The sequence below is a fragment of the Mirounga angustirostris genome, unplaced genomic scaffold, assembly GCF_029215605.1.
Source record: "Mirounga angustirostris isolate CCGP_5_RB_7025 unplaced genomic scaffold, mMirAng1.0.hap1 SCAF_2, whole genome shotgun sequence".
In the NCBI taxonomy this organism is placed as follows: Eukaryota; Metazoa; Chordata; class Mammalia; order Carnivora; family Phocidae; genus Mirounga; species Mirounga angustirostris.
This window is the reverse complement of record NW_026991710.1, coordinates 57079205-57098480: the sequence shown is the minus strand read 5'-3', so window position 1 is coordinate 57098480 and position 19276 is coordinate 57079205. Positions and strand designations below refer to the sequence as shown.

Below are 19276 nucleotides of genomic sequence, written 5' to 3'. Positions count from 1 at the left end.
GATTTTATTTATTTATTTATTTGACAGAGAGAGATCACAAGTAGGCAGACAGAGGAAGAGGGAGAAACAGGCTCCATCCTGAGCACGGAGCCCGATGCATGTGGGGCTCGATCCCAGGATGCTGGGACCATGACCCGAGCCAAAGGCAGACGCTTAACTGACTGAGCCACCCAGGCACCCCTCTCTAGATGGTTTTTACCTTTTCCAGTTTTAACATAGGGAAGGGAGAAGCTAGCAGGAGAGGTAAGCAGCAGGAACATTAATTCAACAGATAGTTTTCTGAGATAGTGTTTCCACTGCTTATGGGAGGTATTCCAAGTTGATATTTTTCCTTTATGGGTTCTTTAGGGAGCTCTTTACCATCATTTCTGGGATCTCTTACATCCAGCCAGTACCTTCAGACTTTTCAAGTTGTCACCTTTCCATGGAGATATCCACTGTTGGCAGCCCACCGCCCTCTAGATAGCCTAGCTCCACCCCAAAATTAAGACAAGTCCAGGCAGGCTTGCTCTCTTGCTTGATCTTCATCAGGTCCACAGGTCACAATACAGCTCCCACTCAAAGCCTTCTCCTTTGTTGCCCCAGGCCACTTCGCCAGCCCCTCCCTCCCTCCCTTTAGCATTCTCTAGTCTGAATCAGACACCGGTCATCATACCCCAAACTCCACGAGTCCCCTATCAAGGTCTGAGTGTTTTCCTTTAAGCCTTTCCCTATGCTGGAAATGAGAGGAAGTGCTCTCCACCCATTCCTCCAAACCCACCACACAGGCAAGTTATTTTTTGAGAAAGCGGTCAAATTTCCGCTTTTCCCCCCTGAGCTGAATTCCTAGCATTCCTGGATAGAATTTGGAGGTGGGTAATGGGGTTACGGTGGCAACACCAGCTCACATACTTCCTTTAAAGTCCTGCATTAGGTGGGGCTAGCTCTCCACTATGTATATATGTAGACATACTCTCCATTTATTTTTTTGTTGTTTCTTTCAATGCCTTTGGTGACATGGAGACAAAGAAGGGAAGGATAAAAAGTTCCATCTTAGCGTTATTGTAAAGAAGGGGCCCATGAGAAGGATTACCATGTCAATGGTTCTGACATCATTTGACTTTTCTACTTTCAGCATTAGTGCATTTGTTCTGTCTGTCACAATTTATAGCAGGCCATAAAGTTCATCTGTAAGAAAACAGCTAGAAAGGCAAGCAAAAATGAAATTGTATATAGAGAAAAATGCTACTTTCACCTTAAATGAATCCTGTAGAAGACACATACATATAATGTAGCAGTCATTAAAAAGGAAAAGATACAGATTCTTCTATTTCTGGTTCCTAGGCCGAGATTATGAGAAGGATAAAGTTTGCAAGGAACTGGCCAGTCTGGGAAAAGAGGACTTCACATCCTTGTAAGTATAAGGTATTTGCTCACGCTCTTCGTTACTGGACCTTGAATGAAATCACATCTGAGGGAACTTCAAATCAGCATGCTGAACCACTCTCTGCACATTTTAAAAGGATAGAACCCAAGGTCAATGTGGGCATGGACATCAGGCCAGTGGAGGACATCCAAAGATTCCGGTTGAATTCTTGTTACTAGACCAGTTAAATTATTGTTACTAGGGTCTAAGAATTTGTTAGCAGTAAGTTTATTAATAGAGTTAGGAGAACAAGCACAGTTTTCTAAGGTAAATTCGAATGTAAAGAGTATACAGAAGGACTGAGGCAAACAAAGACAACAAGATACAGAACGGGTCCTACTGGGGAGGCTTGAGAGAAGAACAGGAGGCTGCTCAGATAAAACCCCAAACCCAACTTCCATTTTACAAGAGAAGTTTGCCTAGAACAAAAACTATGTTTTTAAAAGTCAACCTCCTGTTCTTTTCACTAATCAAGGTGTGCAATATGCTTGTTAAAGACTGAACAAATTTCATGTTTTAATTTGTACAAATGGGAAATTTTCTGAAAATTTTTAAAAATTCTATATATATATTGACTTGCTTTCTTCCCCCCTCAGATCAATGGTCTTATACAGCAGAAAGTTTCCCAGTGGCACATTTGAACAGATCTGTCACCTTGTGAATGAAGTTGTCTCCTTGACAGAAGCCTGCTGTGCTGAAGGAGCCGACCCTGACTGCTATGACCGCAGGGTAGGTTCACATGGCTGGCCATGTCCACAGTGGCCCAGAGAAAGAAGCCAGGATAGGCTTTTATGCCATATCTTGGAGAAATCTTGGACAGCAACTCCACCTACTCCAAGTTTGGGAGACATATAAAGCCTGTTACCCGCAGAGCCCAGACTTATTCTAGTATAATGAATCAGTTTTGCCCAGCAGTCTTACAAGGTTCAAATGAGAAAACTGGGACACATATTAATTCATGAACCTCTTGTAATATATTCTGTCTCTTAAAAGCCTACTCATGCACATACATTTATCATGTTAAGACTGGTACCAACTGCCCCAGAATAATTTAGTGTTTGCCTCAAATTATTTAGGGGTTCAAAAGTTGCCCTATAACCACATACCAGGTTCTCCCTTCAAGTATATATGCAGAAGTTAAAATGCTGAAGGGACAGGGTTCAAAATGTAGACAGGAGCTGAAAAAAGTGAAACCACAGGTGTTTCTAGCAATTTACTAATGCAGTCATCAGGCCTCATGCAAAGGACATTTAGATGCATCTTGATAAAGGCCTCTACAAATATCTGCTTGCTCAAGCCTGCAGAAACCATGCTCCAAAGATCTGATTAGAATATATCCTACACAATGGTTATTCTTACCCATTAATTGCTTCATCTGGCCCTTATGTAACTTCTAAGAATTTTAATCCTTTTCTCCTACCACCAACTCCGCAAATATCCATCATTTAAAACCTGACCTTCTGCACCACCTTAAAATAAACTACCAACCATGATCACTAACACATTATTTTATTTACATTTTATTTCATGTATTTGCTAAGTGATCCCTTGACCAGAGATAAGCTCCAGGTTTGTAGAGAGACAGATCATAACAAAATAGAAATGGCACTGCCCTTTTTAAAAAAAAAAAAACACACCTTTCTCCTATTTGTTCAAAGCATTTTTAAAAATGTGTTGACTCTTTTCAAACTTTTTTGAAAGGAGGTAATTAAAAAAAAAGAAAAAAACAGGAGATTTTTCAGGGAAAGAAATGGAAAAGGAATTCACTGAAAAAAGAGATAAGGATAAAAAAGAGTTCCTAAGAATTCCTAAGTTCTGAGAGTCTGATGGAAAATAGGTGTGAAGCTTTTGTCATGGATGGTTTGTTACTAATGAGAATTTTTAAACTTAAGACTAAGATGGTCATATTGAATGGAGAACTAAGAGCCTGGAGACTTCCATTTAGGAGCTGATTGTTTCTCTTCTCTCATTCTAGACCTCAGCATTGTCTGCTAGGTCCTGTGAAAAGGACTCTCCATTCCCAGTACACCCAGGAACTGCTGAGTGCTGTACCAGAGAGGGCCTTGAACAGAAACTCTGTATGGCTGCCCTGAGGCACCAGCCACAAGAATTTCCTACCTACACAGAGCCAACAAATGATGAAATCTGTGAGGCATTCAGGAAAGATCCCAAAGACTTTGCTGAGCAGTAAGCTGCTTTCATCCTAAGTAAAACTTCAGGGCATAAAAATACCAGAAGTGTGTCGAATCTAACCCCCTCCTCTATACAAACACCTCTTCTATAGAAACCTGGATAATTTCCAATAAGAACTTAACTCCTACCCAAGACTTTTCATCTCCATCAGTGCTAATTATTGTAAATGCCTTTCTCAGACAGAGATGAAGTCAACTTCCTAAAAACTCCCAAACTTAGTTCTATTGTCTAAAGCAGAATCACTTGGATTTCCTCTCTATGTGACATTTTCAAATATTTGACAGCTATTGGGATCCTCTTTATGCGAGGGATCCTTGCATACTCTATCAGATAGATTCCCCCCCCCCCATTTTTGTTAGTTTTTGTGATCTTCCAAGGCTAATATAAGAATATATAACCTGGTTACTCATGAATGTTAAACAATGAGATGGTCAAAGTTACATGTTCAATTATGTGGTATAACATGTCACGTTCACAACTGTTTCTAGGGATGTAGGAATAAAAAAAACTTTTCTGAACATTAAGCATTTAAAATGTGCACAGCAATACAATTCTGTTTATGATCATGGCAAAATACATATACAAAAGTCAAATGCAATGTCACTCAAATTGGCTTTAGAAGTTTATAGTTAAGGTCATGATCTTATAAAAACTCATTGGCTTTCCCATCCCTGAAAATTTTCAGAGAGGATTTTGCCCAAGATTTCAGAGTATCCAATAGACCCCTAAGGGCTTATGCTCCTAAAAATTAAAGATTTCAGCAAATAAGCAAGCCTACACATAGCAATTATCGAATAGTAAACTGGGATAGATCATGAAAGCTAAATGTATCTCATTTTAATTTGTTCAATCAACATTAATAAGCAATTACCACGGGCCATGCAGCTTGTAGACACTAACTAAAGAGAGACAAATAGCCCTTCCTCTTAAGTAATCCACATGGAAATTTAAATTAATGAAAATACTGATTAAAATTGACTAGTATTGTAACCCATTCTTTAAATCCTTAATACTTTTCATATAATAAAACTAAACTAATGTAATGCATCCTTTGTCCATCAAATGCCTATGAAAAAGTAGATTCTGCTTCCCACCAATGTTTTGACCAATCTTATTTCCCCCCCCCACAGATTTATGTATGAATATTCCATTAACTATGGACAAGCCCCTCTATCGCTCTTAGTCAGTTATACCAAGAGTTATCTCTCTATGGTAGGATCCTGCTGTACCTCACCAAGCCCAACAGTATGCTTTTTGAGAGAGGTAGGTATCATTTTATTATGTATTTATGTTCTATTTTTTTCTTCTATTAATGCCATTCAACTTAATGGGAGTTCAGATTCTATAATCAGTAAAACTTTCTAAATGCCTCCTTTACATTTCATTCATTGGAAAAACAAACATAACCACCTCTAGGAAAGGAATATCAATAAGTTCCTTTGGTCAGAATTCAGTTTTATAGTTAAAAAAATAGTTTTGAGGTTTTTGGGGGGTTTTGTTTGTTTGTCTTTTTGGCCATTCCTGCACACTGCTTTCAATGGATCTTGACCATCTAATAGGATTCTCTCACTTATCTCCTAGAGACTCCAGATGAAACATTTATCACTTCTCACCACTATGTCAAATAGAGTCTGTTCACAATATGCTGCTTATGGGAAGGAGAAATCAAGGCTCAGGTAAAGATTAAGCATCATCAATATGTTTAGCTGTTTGCTTCTATACTATCCATAATATTAGGATGCTCTAAGAAAATATTTGTATTAGAATATATACACCATAGTCTTACGTTCCTATAATTCACAATAGTCTCGTTCTTCTCTATGTAAAATCTGAGTAAATAGGCTATTTTGTAAAACATAAGATTTGCTCTTAATCAACCTTTTCCACATGCATATGGGAAAACTGGTAGACCAGTAGAAATTGTTTCTTCAGTATTCATGTTAGTATGTATCACAAACACAAAAACAAAAAAAAATCATTTTCTTGTTCATCACCTGTTATTCCCTTTGCCTATTTTTTTTTCCTTGGGATGAGACTTCCTGAATTATTTGTTCTATGAAGTTTTGTGCTATATATAATGTGGATCTCTTAAGCTTTGTGAATGTATTCTAATTATTTGTAAACTTCACTGATTTTTGTGTGGCTACTGTTAACACTAGATTTTAATTTTGACAGTTTCTATGTTAACACATCTCAGACTTCTAGACTTTGCTCAGATTTATCTTTCCAGTATCTACAGTCTCTAATTCTTTTTACTCTGATCCACAAGTTTTTCTCCTCTAATGGTAATAAAAAAAAAAAAAAAAAACTATTTTGTGCTGGCATCAGATCCTAAGGTTCTCTAGTGGTAATAGAAACTACTTTAAGTTCTTTAAAAATAATCCTCCAGTGGAAATACTCAAATACTTAATGGCATATTCTCTAGACCTTCCCTCGCCTTTTCCTTTTGCATTAAGATGGTGTATTTGGCAAATAGAACATAAGGATTTATAATACAAAACCACCTATAAAATATATATCTATCTTATCGTTAATTTATACTTGCATTAGTGTCTGGGAATTTATCCCAGGGAAATAGCATTGAATGTGAACAAAGATTTAGCTAATATATTACTGCATCATTTCTTTTTAAATATAAAAAAATTAGAGTCTTCCTAAATTTCCCTAGAATGGAGACTACTTCTATCAGTTATAGTGTATCCATATGAGAATGCTATATGGTTTGCTATAATGTTATTGTAAAAAGATATTTAATGAAAACTATAAAATACTGGCAAAAGAAACTGAAGATACAAATAAATGGAAAGACATTCCATGCTCATTGAATGGAAGATTATTATTAAAATGCTCATACTATTCAAAGCAAGGTACAGATCTAGTGCAATCACTATCAATATCCCAATTGCATTTTTTGCAGCAATAGAAAAAAAATCCTAAAATTCATATAGAATGTCAAGGGACTCTATGTAGCCCTAACAATCTTGAAAAAGAAAAACAAAGTTGGAGGCCTCACACTTTAGGATTTCAAAACATACTGCATAGCAATAATAATCAAGATGCTATGGGACTGGCATTAAAAAAAATAGATGGACTAATGGAACAGAGAGCTCAGAAATACACTCTTATATATTTGGCCAAATAAATTTCAACAAAGGTGCTGTGACTACACAATGGGGAAAGGACAGTCTTTCAACAAATGCTGATGGGAAAATTGGATATCCACGTGCTAAAGAATGAAATCGAACTCTTACCTTATACATATATTAAAATTCAAAATGGATTAAACCTAAACATAAGGCCTAAGACTATAAAACTCTTAGAAGACAACAAGAGGGAAAGCTTCAAAACATTAGATTTGGTGATGATTTCTTACAAATGACCAAGAATAGACAACAAAAGCAAAAATAGACAAATGGTGCTAATCAAACTTAAATTTCTGTGTGTAAAAAGATAACCTACAGAATGAGAAAATATTTGCAAGTATATCTAACAAGGATTTGATATCCAGAATGTAAGGAACTTCCATAACTCAGTAAGAAAGTATTCAATTCTGTTTCATTGAGTTGTTTAAACAATTACCCAAGAGATGTATAAAAGGCCAACAAGCACATGAAAAGATGTTCACCATCACTAATCAGAACAGAAATGCAAACCAAAACCACAAAGAGATGTCACCTCACACCCATTAGGATGGCCACTACCAAAACAAAAAATGACTGTTGGCAAGAATGTGGAGAAATTGAAATTCTCGTGCACTATTAAAGGGGATGGAAAATGGTACAGCCATTATGAAAAACAGTATGGAGGTTCCTCAAAAATTTAAAAATAGAATCCTATGATTCAGCAGTATCACTTTTGCGATTTGCACACACTTGTTCATTGCAGCATTATTCATAATAGCTAAGAGGTAGAAGAAATCCAAATGTCTATTGATAGATGAATAAAGCAAATGTAGTATATATATAGAATGGAATATTATGCAGTCTTGAAAAAAAAATCCTGTCACATGCTACAATAGAGATGAATGCTAAGGACATTATGCTAAGCAAAATAAGCAGTCACAGGAGGACAAATACTGTATGATTCCACTTCTGTGTAGTATCTAAAGTAGTTTTAAAAAAAAAAGTAAAAAGGTAGCTGTCAAAAGACTGGGGCGGAGGCAATCAGTGTTTAATGGGTATACAGCTTCAGTTTAGCAAGATGAAAAGATTCTAGAGATTTGTTATATTTACAGATATTTACTTTTTTTTTTTTAAGATTTTATTTACTTGACAGACACAGCGAGAGAGGGAACACAAGCAGGGGGAGTGGGAGAGGGAGAAGCAGGCTTCCCACTGAGCAGGGAGCCCGAGGCGGGGCTCGATCCCAGGACCCTTACAGTAAATAAATTTAACACTACTGAACTATACATTTTAATAGTTAAGATGACAAACAAGGTTATGTGTTTTGCCACAATTTAAAAAGAATACTTAATACAGAAAATATTCCTGATATATTAAGTGGAAAAGGCAAATATATAAGTAGTATAGCAGAGTATAATCCCTGATGAAATACTTAATACTTGATAACCCTTATAAAATGCTTCAGGGTTATAAACCAAAATATCAGCATTTATTAATTCTGTGATCTAGGGCCATAGATCTTCTTTCTTTTTAATCTGTAGTTTCTAAATGAATTTATAAACCATTTTTAAAAGTACAATGAGGGGCCACAATATATGACATTGGCCCCATGAATAGGGACATTAGTGCTTTATTGTTCTTTTGGATCTAACATTTTAAAGGCATGCTTTGAGTAGGTAGACCTGGCAAAAAGAAAAGCTGCATATCAGTATTAAAACATAAAAGGATTCCTTGGGGATGACTGAATTTTGAATAGTGGCTCTAGCACATGGGACCCATCACATACATAGCAGATTTGTTCCATGCAGCTATTGAAGACAAAGAGTTGAAACTACGGTATTATTCCTCCAGAGTGTAGATTCATAATGAAAGCAAGAAAACGGAGTGTGGCTGAGCTAACAATTCATTTTTAACTGTTTAGCCATCTCATAAAATTAGCCCAGAAAGTGCCAACTGCTAATCTGGAGGATGTTTTGCCACTAGCTGAAGAGATCAACACAATCCTCTCCAAGTGCTGTGAGTCTACCTCTGAGGACTGCATGGCCAAGGAGGTAAGAGAATCCTCATCATGGGCCGTGTACTGAGTGGCAGGCACTCTAGGTTGCTTTTTACCTACCTCAGCTCAATGAATCCTTGTGACATTTAAGTGTATTGTTAACCCCATTTTATAGATAAGGAAACAAGATTAACCAGGATGAATAATTTGAAGTCTTACAACTAGGAAGTGGCCAAGTCCACACACAAGGACAAGATCATCTAACTCCGGAGATCTTATTCTACCTGCACAGCCCAATGCAGTTTAATTATAATTAAACAAGTTCTTTAACTTAATTCCTAAAACTTAATATTTAAACTCAATTCCTTGGAAACACTAGTCATATTTTTTTTTTAATTTTTTAAAATTTAGGTAATCTCTACACCCAACATGGGGCTGGAACTCTCAACCCTGAGGTCAAGAGCCACACGCTCTACCAACTGAGCCAGCCAGGCGCCCCACTAGCTACACTTCAAATGCTCACTAGCATTGGACAGTATAGATAGAGATCATTTCATCACAAAGTTCTATTGAACAATATTGCAACCATTAGATTGGGAACTGCTCATGTTTATACCTGTTATAAATTGGTCGATTTTTTTTCCCATTTTTCATTTACATAATCCTTTCAAGCAGATATGAATTTGAACAGTTGCTTTAGATAAAAGTTACTCTAAGTCTTTGGACCTCTTTAGAAATAGGTATATTGTATTGCGTGGTCTTTTTCCTCTAAGAAAACAGGTCTGTGTTAATAGGTGTTTTTCTATAACCTGAGTTAGAACCTTTCATACATACCAGGCCAAGGCTTGTAAGAAAAAATAAGGCTTAGGTAGGCTTAATTTTATTTTATTATGTTATGTTAATCACCATACGTTACATCATTAGTTTTTGATGTTTCCATGATTCATTGTTTGTGTATAACACCCAGTGCTCCATTCAGTACGTGCACTCTTTAATACCCATCACCAGGCTCACCCACCCCCCCCACCCCCCTCCCCTCTAGAACCCTCAGTTTGTTTCTCAGAGTCCACAGTCTCTCATAGTTCATCTCCCCCTCCAATTTCCCCCCCTTCATTTTTCCCTTCCTACTATTTTTTTTTCTTTAACATATAATGTATTACTTGTTTTGGGGGTACAGGTCTGTGATTCATCAGTCTTACACAATTAACAGCACTCACCATAGCACATACCCTCCCCAATGTCTGTCACCCAGCCACCCCATCCCTCCCACCCCCCACTCCAGCAACCCTCAGTTTGTTTCCTGCGATTAAGAATTCCTCATATCAGTGAGATCATATGATACTTGTATTTCTCTGATTGACTTATTTCGCTTAGCATAATACCCTCTAGTTCCATCCACGTTGTTGCAAATGGCAAGATTTCATTCCTTTTGATGGCTGCATAATATTCCATCGTATATATATACACATCTTCTTTATCCATTCATCTGTTGATGGACATCTTGGCTCTTTCCATAGTTTGGCTGTTGTGGACATTGCTGCTATAAACATTGGGGTGCACGTACCCCTTCGGATCACTACATTTGTATCTTTGGCTAAGCCTTATTTTTAATGAGGCAAACCAGGAAACTAACAATGCACAAACTCACAATTGCTTTTATAGCTGCCTGAATACACAGTAAAAATCTGTGACAACTTATCCACAAAGAATTCTAAGTTTAAGGACTGTTGTCAAGAAAAAACCCCCATGGACGTGTTTGTGTGCGCTTACTTCCTGCCAGCTGCCCCAACACCTGAGCTGCCAGCCATCGAGTGGCCCACAAATACAGACGTGTGTGACAAAGGGAATGCCAAAGCCATAGATCAGTAAGTAGAGTTGATCGGAGTAATTTTTTTCATGACGGTATTGATATTCACTAGCACTAAGTGACAAAGAAATTAAAGGTTTGCCATTTCTTCCCATCTATCTGTTTTCATCCAATGAAGAACTAAAATAGGCCATATGTTGCATAGACCATGAGCTGCATAAGCTACGGGTATGTGTATATCCATGGCACAGAAATATTTCACAGACAGGTTGGATTAACAAGTCGGAAAATGACCAATATTAGAGATCAGAATTTAAACTTTAGCCTAATGTATATTTGTCTAAATATTTTCATAAATGCATAGAGAGCAATGGAATAAGACAATAGAAGGACTGACACAAATCTTCCACAGAAAAGCCATTCCTGGTACATACCTGATGCTTTATGTAGTGTTCATTATATTATAGTTACACAAAAGCTAGCTCCATATGCATTTGAAATAGATGTTTATATATAATATATACATGTGTATATATAGTACACATAAAGCTTTAATTATTAACTAGTCAGAAAACTCCAAAGCAACTACTAATAATTTGCATTTCGATGAGACTATTAATCCCAAACCTGTTGATTTGGAGTCAGTTTTACCTAAACCTTTTATTTCTAATTAAGATGCAGAAGCCAGGTGATCAGCCTTTATTAACAGAGATCCAATTTCAAACAGGACACACATACACAAGTCTACTCATGTTAAAAAGTACTCGCTCCTTTCCCTCTCATGCCAGGTATACATTTGAATTAAGTAGGAGAACTCATCTTCCAGAAGTATTCCTCAGTAAAATACTTGAGCCAACCTTCAAAAGCCTTGCCAAATGCTGTGACTCTGAAGATGCTACGGGCTGTATGAATGCGCAGGTACCCCTCGCTATGTTTTCTTTGCCAACCTCGGTAGAAGTCAAGGGTTGGAAAACTGTAGCTCATGGGCCAAATCGGACCCAGTGCCTGTGAGCAGAGACTGGTCTTCGATTTTTAAATGGTTTTTAATTTTACAACACAAAAATGTGAAACTCAAAATTCAGTGTTCATAAAGTTTCGCTACAGCCCAGCCTTACTCCTTGTTTGCACATTGTTTAGAGTTGCTTTTGTGCCATATTGGCAGAGTTGAGTAATTACAAAAGAAACTGTATATAGCTTACAAAACCTAAAATATTTACCATCTGGCCTTATGAAGAGAATGTTTGCCAATGTCTGGTGTAGATAACAAACCCACATACTAATACATTAAACAGAATTCTGATTTAATGTTCTTCTAGAATAATGCTTCAAGACAAATAATTTTGTATGTAATTGTTTTCTTACAGGGCCCTCAACTGAAAAAGGAATTATCTTCTTTCATTGACAAGGGACAAAAACTATGTGCAGATTATTCAGAAAACACTTTTACTGAGTATAAGAAAAAGTAAGGGACTTTTCTGGCTGTTTTGTCTACATTTATCAATATTAGTAGTTTGGTATTGTGATTTCAGAGTATAGTTGAAGATTAAGATGTGCTAAGTGAGCAACAGAAAGAAGGGGTGCAATCAAGAGTTTTAAAAAGTAGAATCTAGTATCTATGTAGGAAGAAATGGAGTTCTTTTCAGAGGGGAAAAAAGTCATGTGTATCAGGGGAGGTCAATTAGAACACAGCCACAGAAGTATAAATTGCAAGACCTGCAGGAACTTGATTCAAAAAAACACCAAATTAGCCCAGAGTTCATCAACATTCTTGCCCTAAAACTTATGTAGATGTCGCCACACGTAATTGAACTGTAAAACTGCGGAAAAAGGTTACCTAACTTCGTGGCATATTGTGTCTGACAAGACAACCCAAACTCTCAATCAAGTGTGATACCACCCATGACCAGCATGTATTCTTTACAAATTGAAAATAATTAATCATCAGTAATGTCGTACAAGAGTCAATAGTCATGTTTCCCAAGAGAAGAAAGGCCATACTAGTGAAATGAATTTTACTGGGTTCCTAAAGATCCATGGCATTCCCAACTTCATTAAGTAGATTTCTTAGATCCATTTCAGATCATCTTGATCAACATAGGCCTAAAGCAAGCACAAATAGAACTCCACAAAAAGAACTAAGAATTCCAAAAGTAGGTCACCTCCTTCAATGACCCCCCTGAAGCCTACTTTAGCAAAACTCTAAAAGAAAATGAAAAATTGTGAAAGCCTTAAGTTCAAAATGCTTATTTCCCCAATTATCAGAAAACAGTATAGAATAACATTAAACAGATAATACAATTTTTGTACCCCAGTGTTTCCTTGGGCAACTGACAATTTATATAATCTCAATACATTAAAAATAGCAATGTAGTAGAATTGACCTTTGGGTTATGAAATCAAAAATTGAGACAACTGCATCGAGGTATTTGAAATCCTGCACAAGTGTACACACACATACCCACACTTTTTCTTTCTCCATTCTCTGAGTTCCTTTTGGTCTGACTTGCCTCCTCTTCCAACTGGGACCGACTCTTTTCAGTAACGCTATTATGCGTAAACTAGTCCCCCCTCACCCTCTTGTCTCTTCCCAGCATCCACCTTAGGGCAACTAGGTAAATTTGGGTTTCTACCACCTCCCATTGCCCACAACTAGGCTGGCAAGTAGTTCCTGGAGATGGTCCTAAAACCAGGCTGAATTGCCCATTATAAGAGTAGAGAGATACCAAGATTCTATAGACAATCCAGAGGACTCGAGTCCTAGCGCCATCTTGAAAACTAGATGGAAAGTTAATGGATAGTAGAGCTAAAAACAAGAGCCAAAGTTTCTGACCTTTTTTGTGTTTCTCCAACATAGCCAGTTGAGAAGTAGGCACACTGAGGAGGAAATTGTGTAAAATGAGAGAAGAGAAAAAGTATTAAGGTGGCATAAAGTCCCATGAGGGAAATACTCTTTAAGAAGCTTGAAATCTAGCACTGGAGAGATGAAAAGTCAGGAAGAATAGGAGAGGAAGGGATCCATGTTAATATAATGGAGCAAATGAAAGGGGAAAGACCAGAATTCAAATCCAGCAACAAATTTTAAGTTTACTTTTAGGGTCTTAAAAGAGATGTGGAGATTTCACTTTCTAACCTTGAATTAAGTCGCTAAAAATCACTCCACAGATCTGAAGTTTAAGAGCAACTATTTCCATTTTTCTATTGTAAAAGACCTGAAGTGGGTTATCATCTTGCATCAGAAAGGTTTATAAAATACATCTAGTAAAACTTTACATAAATATGGTCTTTCAGACTAGCAGAGCAATTAAGAGCACAATTGCCTGATGCCAGTGCCATGGAACTCCAAGGGCTGATTGACAAGCGCTCAGACTTTGCCTCCAAGTGCTGTTCCATAAACTCACCTCCTCTCTACTGTGATTCAGAGGTAAGAAAATATAACCCTCTACTTAGCACTGCACAGTATTTTAAGAATTTCTTTACTCAAACTTGCTCATTCCTTTGTTACTAAAATGCCATTATGTGGTAGACTTTTCCTGACACTTTCATGAGAAAGACAAAACAATTACTGTTTCCTTGTTATGCTAATTTAAAAGCAAATTGAGGCAGTTGCAAAACTTTGTTGCCTATATTCATAAACCCTTGTGTTAAAGCACACTGCAGGGGTGCCTGGGTGGCTCAGTCATTAAGTGTCTGCCTTCGGCTCAGGTCATGATCCCAGGGTCCTGGGATTGAGCCCCGCATTGGGCTCCCTGCTCAGCAGGGAGCCTGCTTCTCCCTCTCCCACTCCCCCTGCTTGTGTTCCCTCTCTCGCTGTGTCTCTCTGTGTCAAATAAAATCTTAAAAAAAAAAAAAAATACACTGCAGTGTTTTTCAAACTGAAGGTTGAAACATTAACACCTTTTTAAAATAAAAAAAAATACGGTAGAAAGAGTCCATCTCACACAGTAAGGGTAAATATTTTGTGAATTTTACTTCATATATGTACATGCATATAGGTATCAGTAGATAGAAATACTTTTAGAAACCTGGATCACACACCTTCTCTCAATTATAAAAATTTAATTTTGTTTTAAGAAAAAAATGCAACTGAAAATTAACGGTCACTGATGTTTCTTTAGAGTAAGAGGTTCTAAAAGTTAAGATGCAGTCATTTCTCATTACCAAATTTTTTTAGATGCTATCGATTTGCTTCCAAACTTTAAAAGCTAAAGAAATTAGCTTGGGTTCATTTTTCTTTAAATGTTAATAATGTTAATCCCCCTGCTCCTCCATTCCCTTTCCCTTATTCCCCTCCTCTCTAGCTTTCCTTGTGTCCCTTAAATGTAATTTGCATAGATGCCAGATTTTTTTTTTTTTTTTTTTTTACATTGTGCATGACAGAGGCATTTCCAGCCAGACTTTTTTTCTGTAGTCTGTTAGTGTATCCTTTTCACTACCTCTGAGCCTACTGGCTTTCTCCTATAAGCCAGTGTGAGGCAGGTACTTAGTGCCCTACCTTTATGTCAGCTGAAAGTATAAAGGAGGGGAGGAGAGCCCAATTTAGAACACGTAGGTCTGCTGCAGGTAGATCTGGTCGTAGTCAGATTTTGTTCAATGTTTTAAGCTAGGATGTCCTCCACCAAGTCAGTATCTATCCTATTCCATGGGGAGAGGTTCTGTTGGCCTTTTTCAGATATAGTAAGCCCATTCACATTCTCTATTTGACCTGTTCCTCCCCTGCAGTCATATCAATTATTTAGAAGAGTCAAAAAGACAACATTTTATTCACTTTACTGCTAATTTGGTGGTTTTAGCGATCATTCCAAGAACTGTGTTGTCTGACCCATTCCACTTCTGGAATACAGAGGCAGGGTTAAGAACAACTCTATGCCAAACCAAAATATCTTCTTCCTTTGCTCACCTCTTTATGAAGCTCATGATATTAAATTATATCCCTTTCTTACTCTGTCAGTGGCTGTTGAGATTTGACTGATTTTACTATTGTTTATTTTGTCATGTGTTGGGGAAGAAGCAATTATGATCCATTCTTGACTTGTCATTTTTGTGTTTTTACATGAAAAGAACTACAGTGGAAGTCAATATTTAGGCTAATAATTTAGTGTCAATTAGAAGTCCTCTTCTATAAGCTGGACAAATTCATGTAAATTCTTGAAAGATCTTCATTTAAACTATGAAAGTGACAAAAGCTTGGTTTCATCTTATTCTATTATTTTTTCTATTTCTAGTATTCTATTAGAGCACATTTGAAAATATCTAAGAACTTAGTAGAAATTACAAAAGTTTAAATGTCAGAAAAAACTATAAAGATCATCTAGTAGAACTTTTCACTCCACTAATTCCTTCCAGAGGTCATTCAGCCCACACGTAAAATGTCTATAATCAATTTATTTTCTCCTAGAGGCAGCATATTTCACTGCCAGGTGGCCTCATTTATGAGAGCTTTCTTCTACAAGTTAAGCCACAGTATTACCCTCATGATTTCCACTGACTGGTCTGGTTTTCTTTATCAGCTAGAAAATGTCTCTCTTCTCAATAGCAGCTTTTATACCTAAAATGGCTTTTTAAAAGTTAGCCAAGTCTTAAGTGATACATCTGATAAAGGGTTAGTATCCAGGGCACCTGGGTGGCTCAGTAGGTTAAGCGACTGCCTTCGGCTCAGGTCGTGATCCTGGAGTCCCCGGATCGAGTCCCACATCAGGCTCCCTGCTCGGCAAGGAGCCTGCTTCTCCCTCTGACCCTCCCCCCTCTCATGTGCTCTCTCTCTCTCATTCTGTCTGTCTCAAATAAAATCTTTAAAAAAAAAAAAAGGGTTAGTATCCAATATATAGAGAACTTATAAGACACCACCCAAAAAGTGAATAATCCAATCAAAAAATTGAAAAAAAAATGTCTATTCATGTCTTCTGCCCAAGAAGCCATATGGATAGCCAACAGACATATGAAAATATGCTTAAAAAAAAAATCACTGGATACCAGGGAAATACAAATCAAAACTACAAGGAGATACCACCTCACAACTGTCAAAATGGCTAAAATCAACAACACAAGAAACATGTGTTGGCAAGGATGTGAAGAAAGGGGAACCCTCTTGCACTGTTGGTGGGAATGCAAGCTGGTCCAGCCACTCTGGAAAAGAGTATGGTTTCCTCAAAAGGTTAAAAATAGAACTATTCTATGACCCAGCAATCGCACTACTAGGTATTTACCCAAAGAATATAAAAATATTGATTTGATGGGGCACATGCATCCCTATGTTTATAGCAGCATTATCTACAATAGCCGTATTATGAAAACAGTCCAAGTATCCATCGACAGATGAATGGATAAAGAGGTGGTATATATACACAATGGAATATTACTGAGCCATAAAAAAGAATGAAATCTTGCTGTTTGCAACAACATGTTGGAGCTAGAGAGTATTATTCTAAGTGAAATAAGTCAGAGAAGGACAAGTACTATATGATTTCACTGCTATGTTGAATTTAAGAAATGAAACAACGGAGCAAAGTGGGGGGGAAAGAAAAAGAGTGTTTCTTGGTTTGCCTCTAACTATGGAGAATAAACTGATGGTCACCAGAGAGGAGGTGGGTGGGGGGATGGGTTAAACAGATGATGGGGATTAAGGAGCACTATGTGATGAGCACTGGGTGATGTATGGGAGTGCTGAATCACTATACTGTACACCTGAAACTAATATCACACTGCATATTAGCTAGAATTTAAAAACTTAAAAGTTAGGCAAGTTTGGTCTCTGAGTGCTAACATTTTAGTGAAGTTTTATTTGTTTTTGACTGTATAGCACCTAACAAAGTCCTAATTAGTTTGCCAAACTGAGCTACATCACCTTGTTTGTTGTTCTGCTTAATATCGTGGGAGATTCTGATTTCTAATTTCTACATTCACACCGTAAAGCCAAACCTATTAGCCAATCTTGTTTGTAGCAATTTTAAAGTTAGAACTCCAGACGAAGAATAAAAGCCTATTCTTTAAATTCTGCTGAGAAATAGATCATGTTCATCTTTCATGAAAATTCAAGCCAAGTGAGATTCTAAACATAAAAATTGGAGGAGTTGGATTGCTAGAATATTTTGGTCATTTTCAGCATTAAAACGCTTAGCATAAAACAACTGAGCAGTCCCTTCGTTACTACTAACCTACAACAGCTGAATTAGGTTGCCTCATCCCAGAAAAATAAAACTACCTCACTTAGAAGTTGTTACCAGCAGATTTTGCTGAGTCTCGCTCAATTATTAAAAGGACGAAGGATTTTTTTTTTTACATTCTGTCGAAAAGCAGCAGTTTTGTAACCCTTCCCTACTCTTTTTGTTATCTGTTTAACCATATACACTTTCCTTTTTGACATCATACAAGACAAACTGAACAATTGCACACAACACATGCTTCCTTCAAGTCCATTGTTGTTTTTTTGTTTTTTTTTTTTTTTGAGTTGCTTTTCAGAATTTTTATTATAACATATGGCCATTTAAAAACACTGTATTTTCAATTACAATGATGAAAAGTCAGGCTTACAAAGATGTTCTTGCTTTATACCCAGCAAATGTAGAGCAGTGTTGCTGCCGAATAGCCAATCTTTCAGAAACCTTCTAGAGAAGAGGGGGACAAATGGAGTGGAGGCACTTGCACACATGTGATTGTTTGGAGCACTGGGAGAGGAGACCCTCTGTGGTTTGCATTAGCCCTTTAGATGGTCTTTCTACGCTAATCTCACAGCTAGGTTAATGAGCTGGCCTCTGGGACTTCATGTTAGAACAGCATTCACTTTGATTCTCAGTGCTTGGTGTATTTGTCCGGTCACCCTGTAATATTTGGGATATAATTTATTAAATCTCCTTGCCCTATATTTGCTTGACAGTTTTCCTTTAAAATACCCATCTACTACTACAAATTGAGGCACAAGCAATAATAAATCCTATCAATTCTAACACCTCAGTATCTCTATCTCCCCACTTATTTCTACATTATTGGTACTTAAGTTTAGGCAAACTTTTGCCTGCATTATTATGTCCCAGTTGGTCTCCCATCTCCAGTCCCCCCACCTTCCACACCTCACATCCACCCTCATCTCTATACAGAAGTCAAAATAACCTTTGTAAAACACAAAATAGTACATTCCTCTATCTCCATTGCATCTCAAGTTTTGTAATAGAGAGTTTGGACCCTTGACTTCCTTTCCAGTTGGATCTACCATTACCACTTGTTCCTCCTGCTTTGGTTCTCCTGAACTACTTGCAGTTTTTCAAGTACATTCAGCTTGCTCTGACCTCAAGGATTTTGCACATAATGACTCATCCCAGATTGCCTAATGCTCACTCAAACCTGGATAAATCTTTCATCAAGTCTCAGGATTCAATTTAGGACTCACCTACCACCTTTGGGAATCCTTCCCTGGACTCAAGCTCTTCTGTTAGCCCTTAGTATTCTGGGCACACCCAGTAATTGGCATTAACTATTGTCATTTCTTTCTTGTCTATTTTTCCCGGAACACTGTAAATTCTAAGGGCAGGGACAGTATAAAACTAAATAAATGTGAATGATGGCTAATAAAAAGTTTGATATAAAGCTACTTTTTGACAAGAATCTTTTTCCCTAAGCAAGGTTCAAATTTGTGTATACCTTCTGCAACAGTCTTCGAAATACTTTATGAGTTAGATAACATTTTTTCATTTCAGATTGATGTTGAAATGAAAAATATCCTATAGTCCTGATGCATGTGTGTGGTCTTAGGTAAGTATAAA

General features: G+C 37.2%; 1 protein-coding gene across 1 annotated transcript in view; it reads left to right on the top strand.

Moving 5' to 3' along the window:
* Positions 1 to 18896, top strand: part of GC (GC vitamin D binding protein) — a 43591-nt gene extending 24695 nt beyond the window's left edge. The window contains exons 4-14 of the mRNA XM_064584010.1: positions 1324 to 1393; positions 2002 to 2134; positions 3381 to 3592; positions 4729 to 4861; positions 5180 to 5274; positions 8642 to 8771; positions 10379 to 10581; positions 11312 to 11441; positions 11888 to 11985; positions 13812 to 13944; positions 18717 to 18896. Of these exons, the coding sequence (XP_064440080.1) occupies positions 1324 to 1393; positions 2002 to 2134; positions 3381 to 3592; positions 4729 to 4861; positions 5180 to 5274; positions 8642 to 8771; positions 10379 to 10581; positions 11312 to 11441; positions 11888 to 11985; positions 13812 to 13944; positions 18717 to 18896 (1517 nt within the window). The remainder of the gene's footprint in view (positions 1 to 1323; positions 1394 to 2001; positions 2135 to 3380; positions 3593 to 4728; positions 4862 to 5179; positions 5275 to 8641; positions 8772 to 10378; positions 10582 to 11311; positions 11442 to 11887; positions 11986 to 13811; positions 13945 to 18716) is intronic.
* The last annotated feature ends 380 nt before the right edge of the window (positions 18897 to 19276 follow it).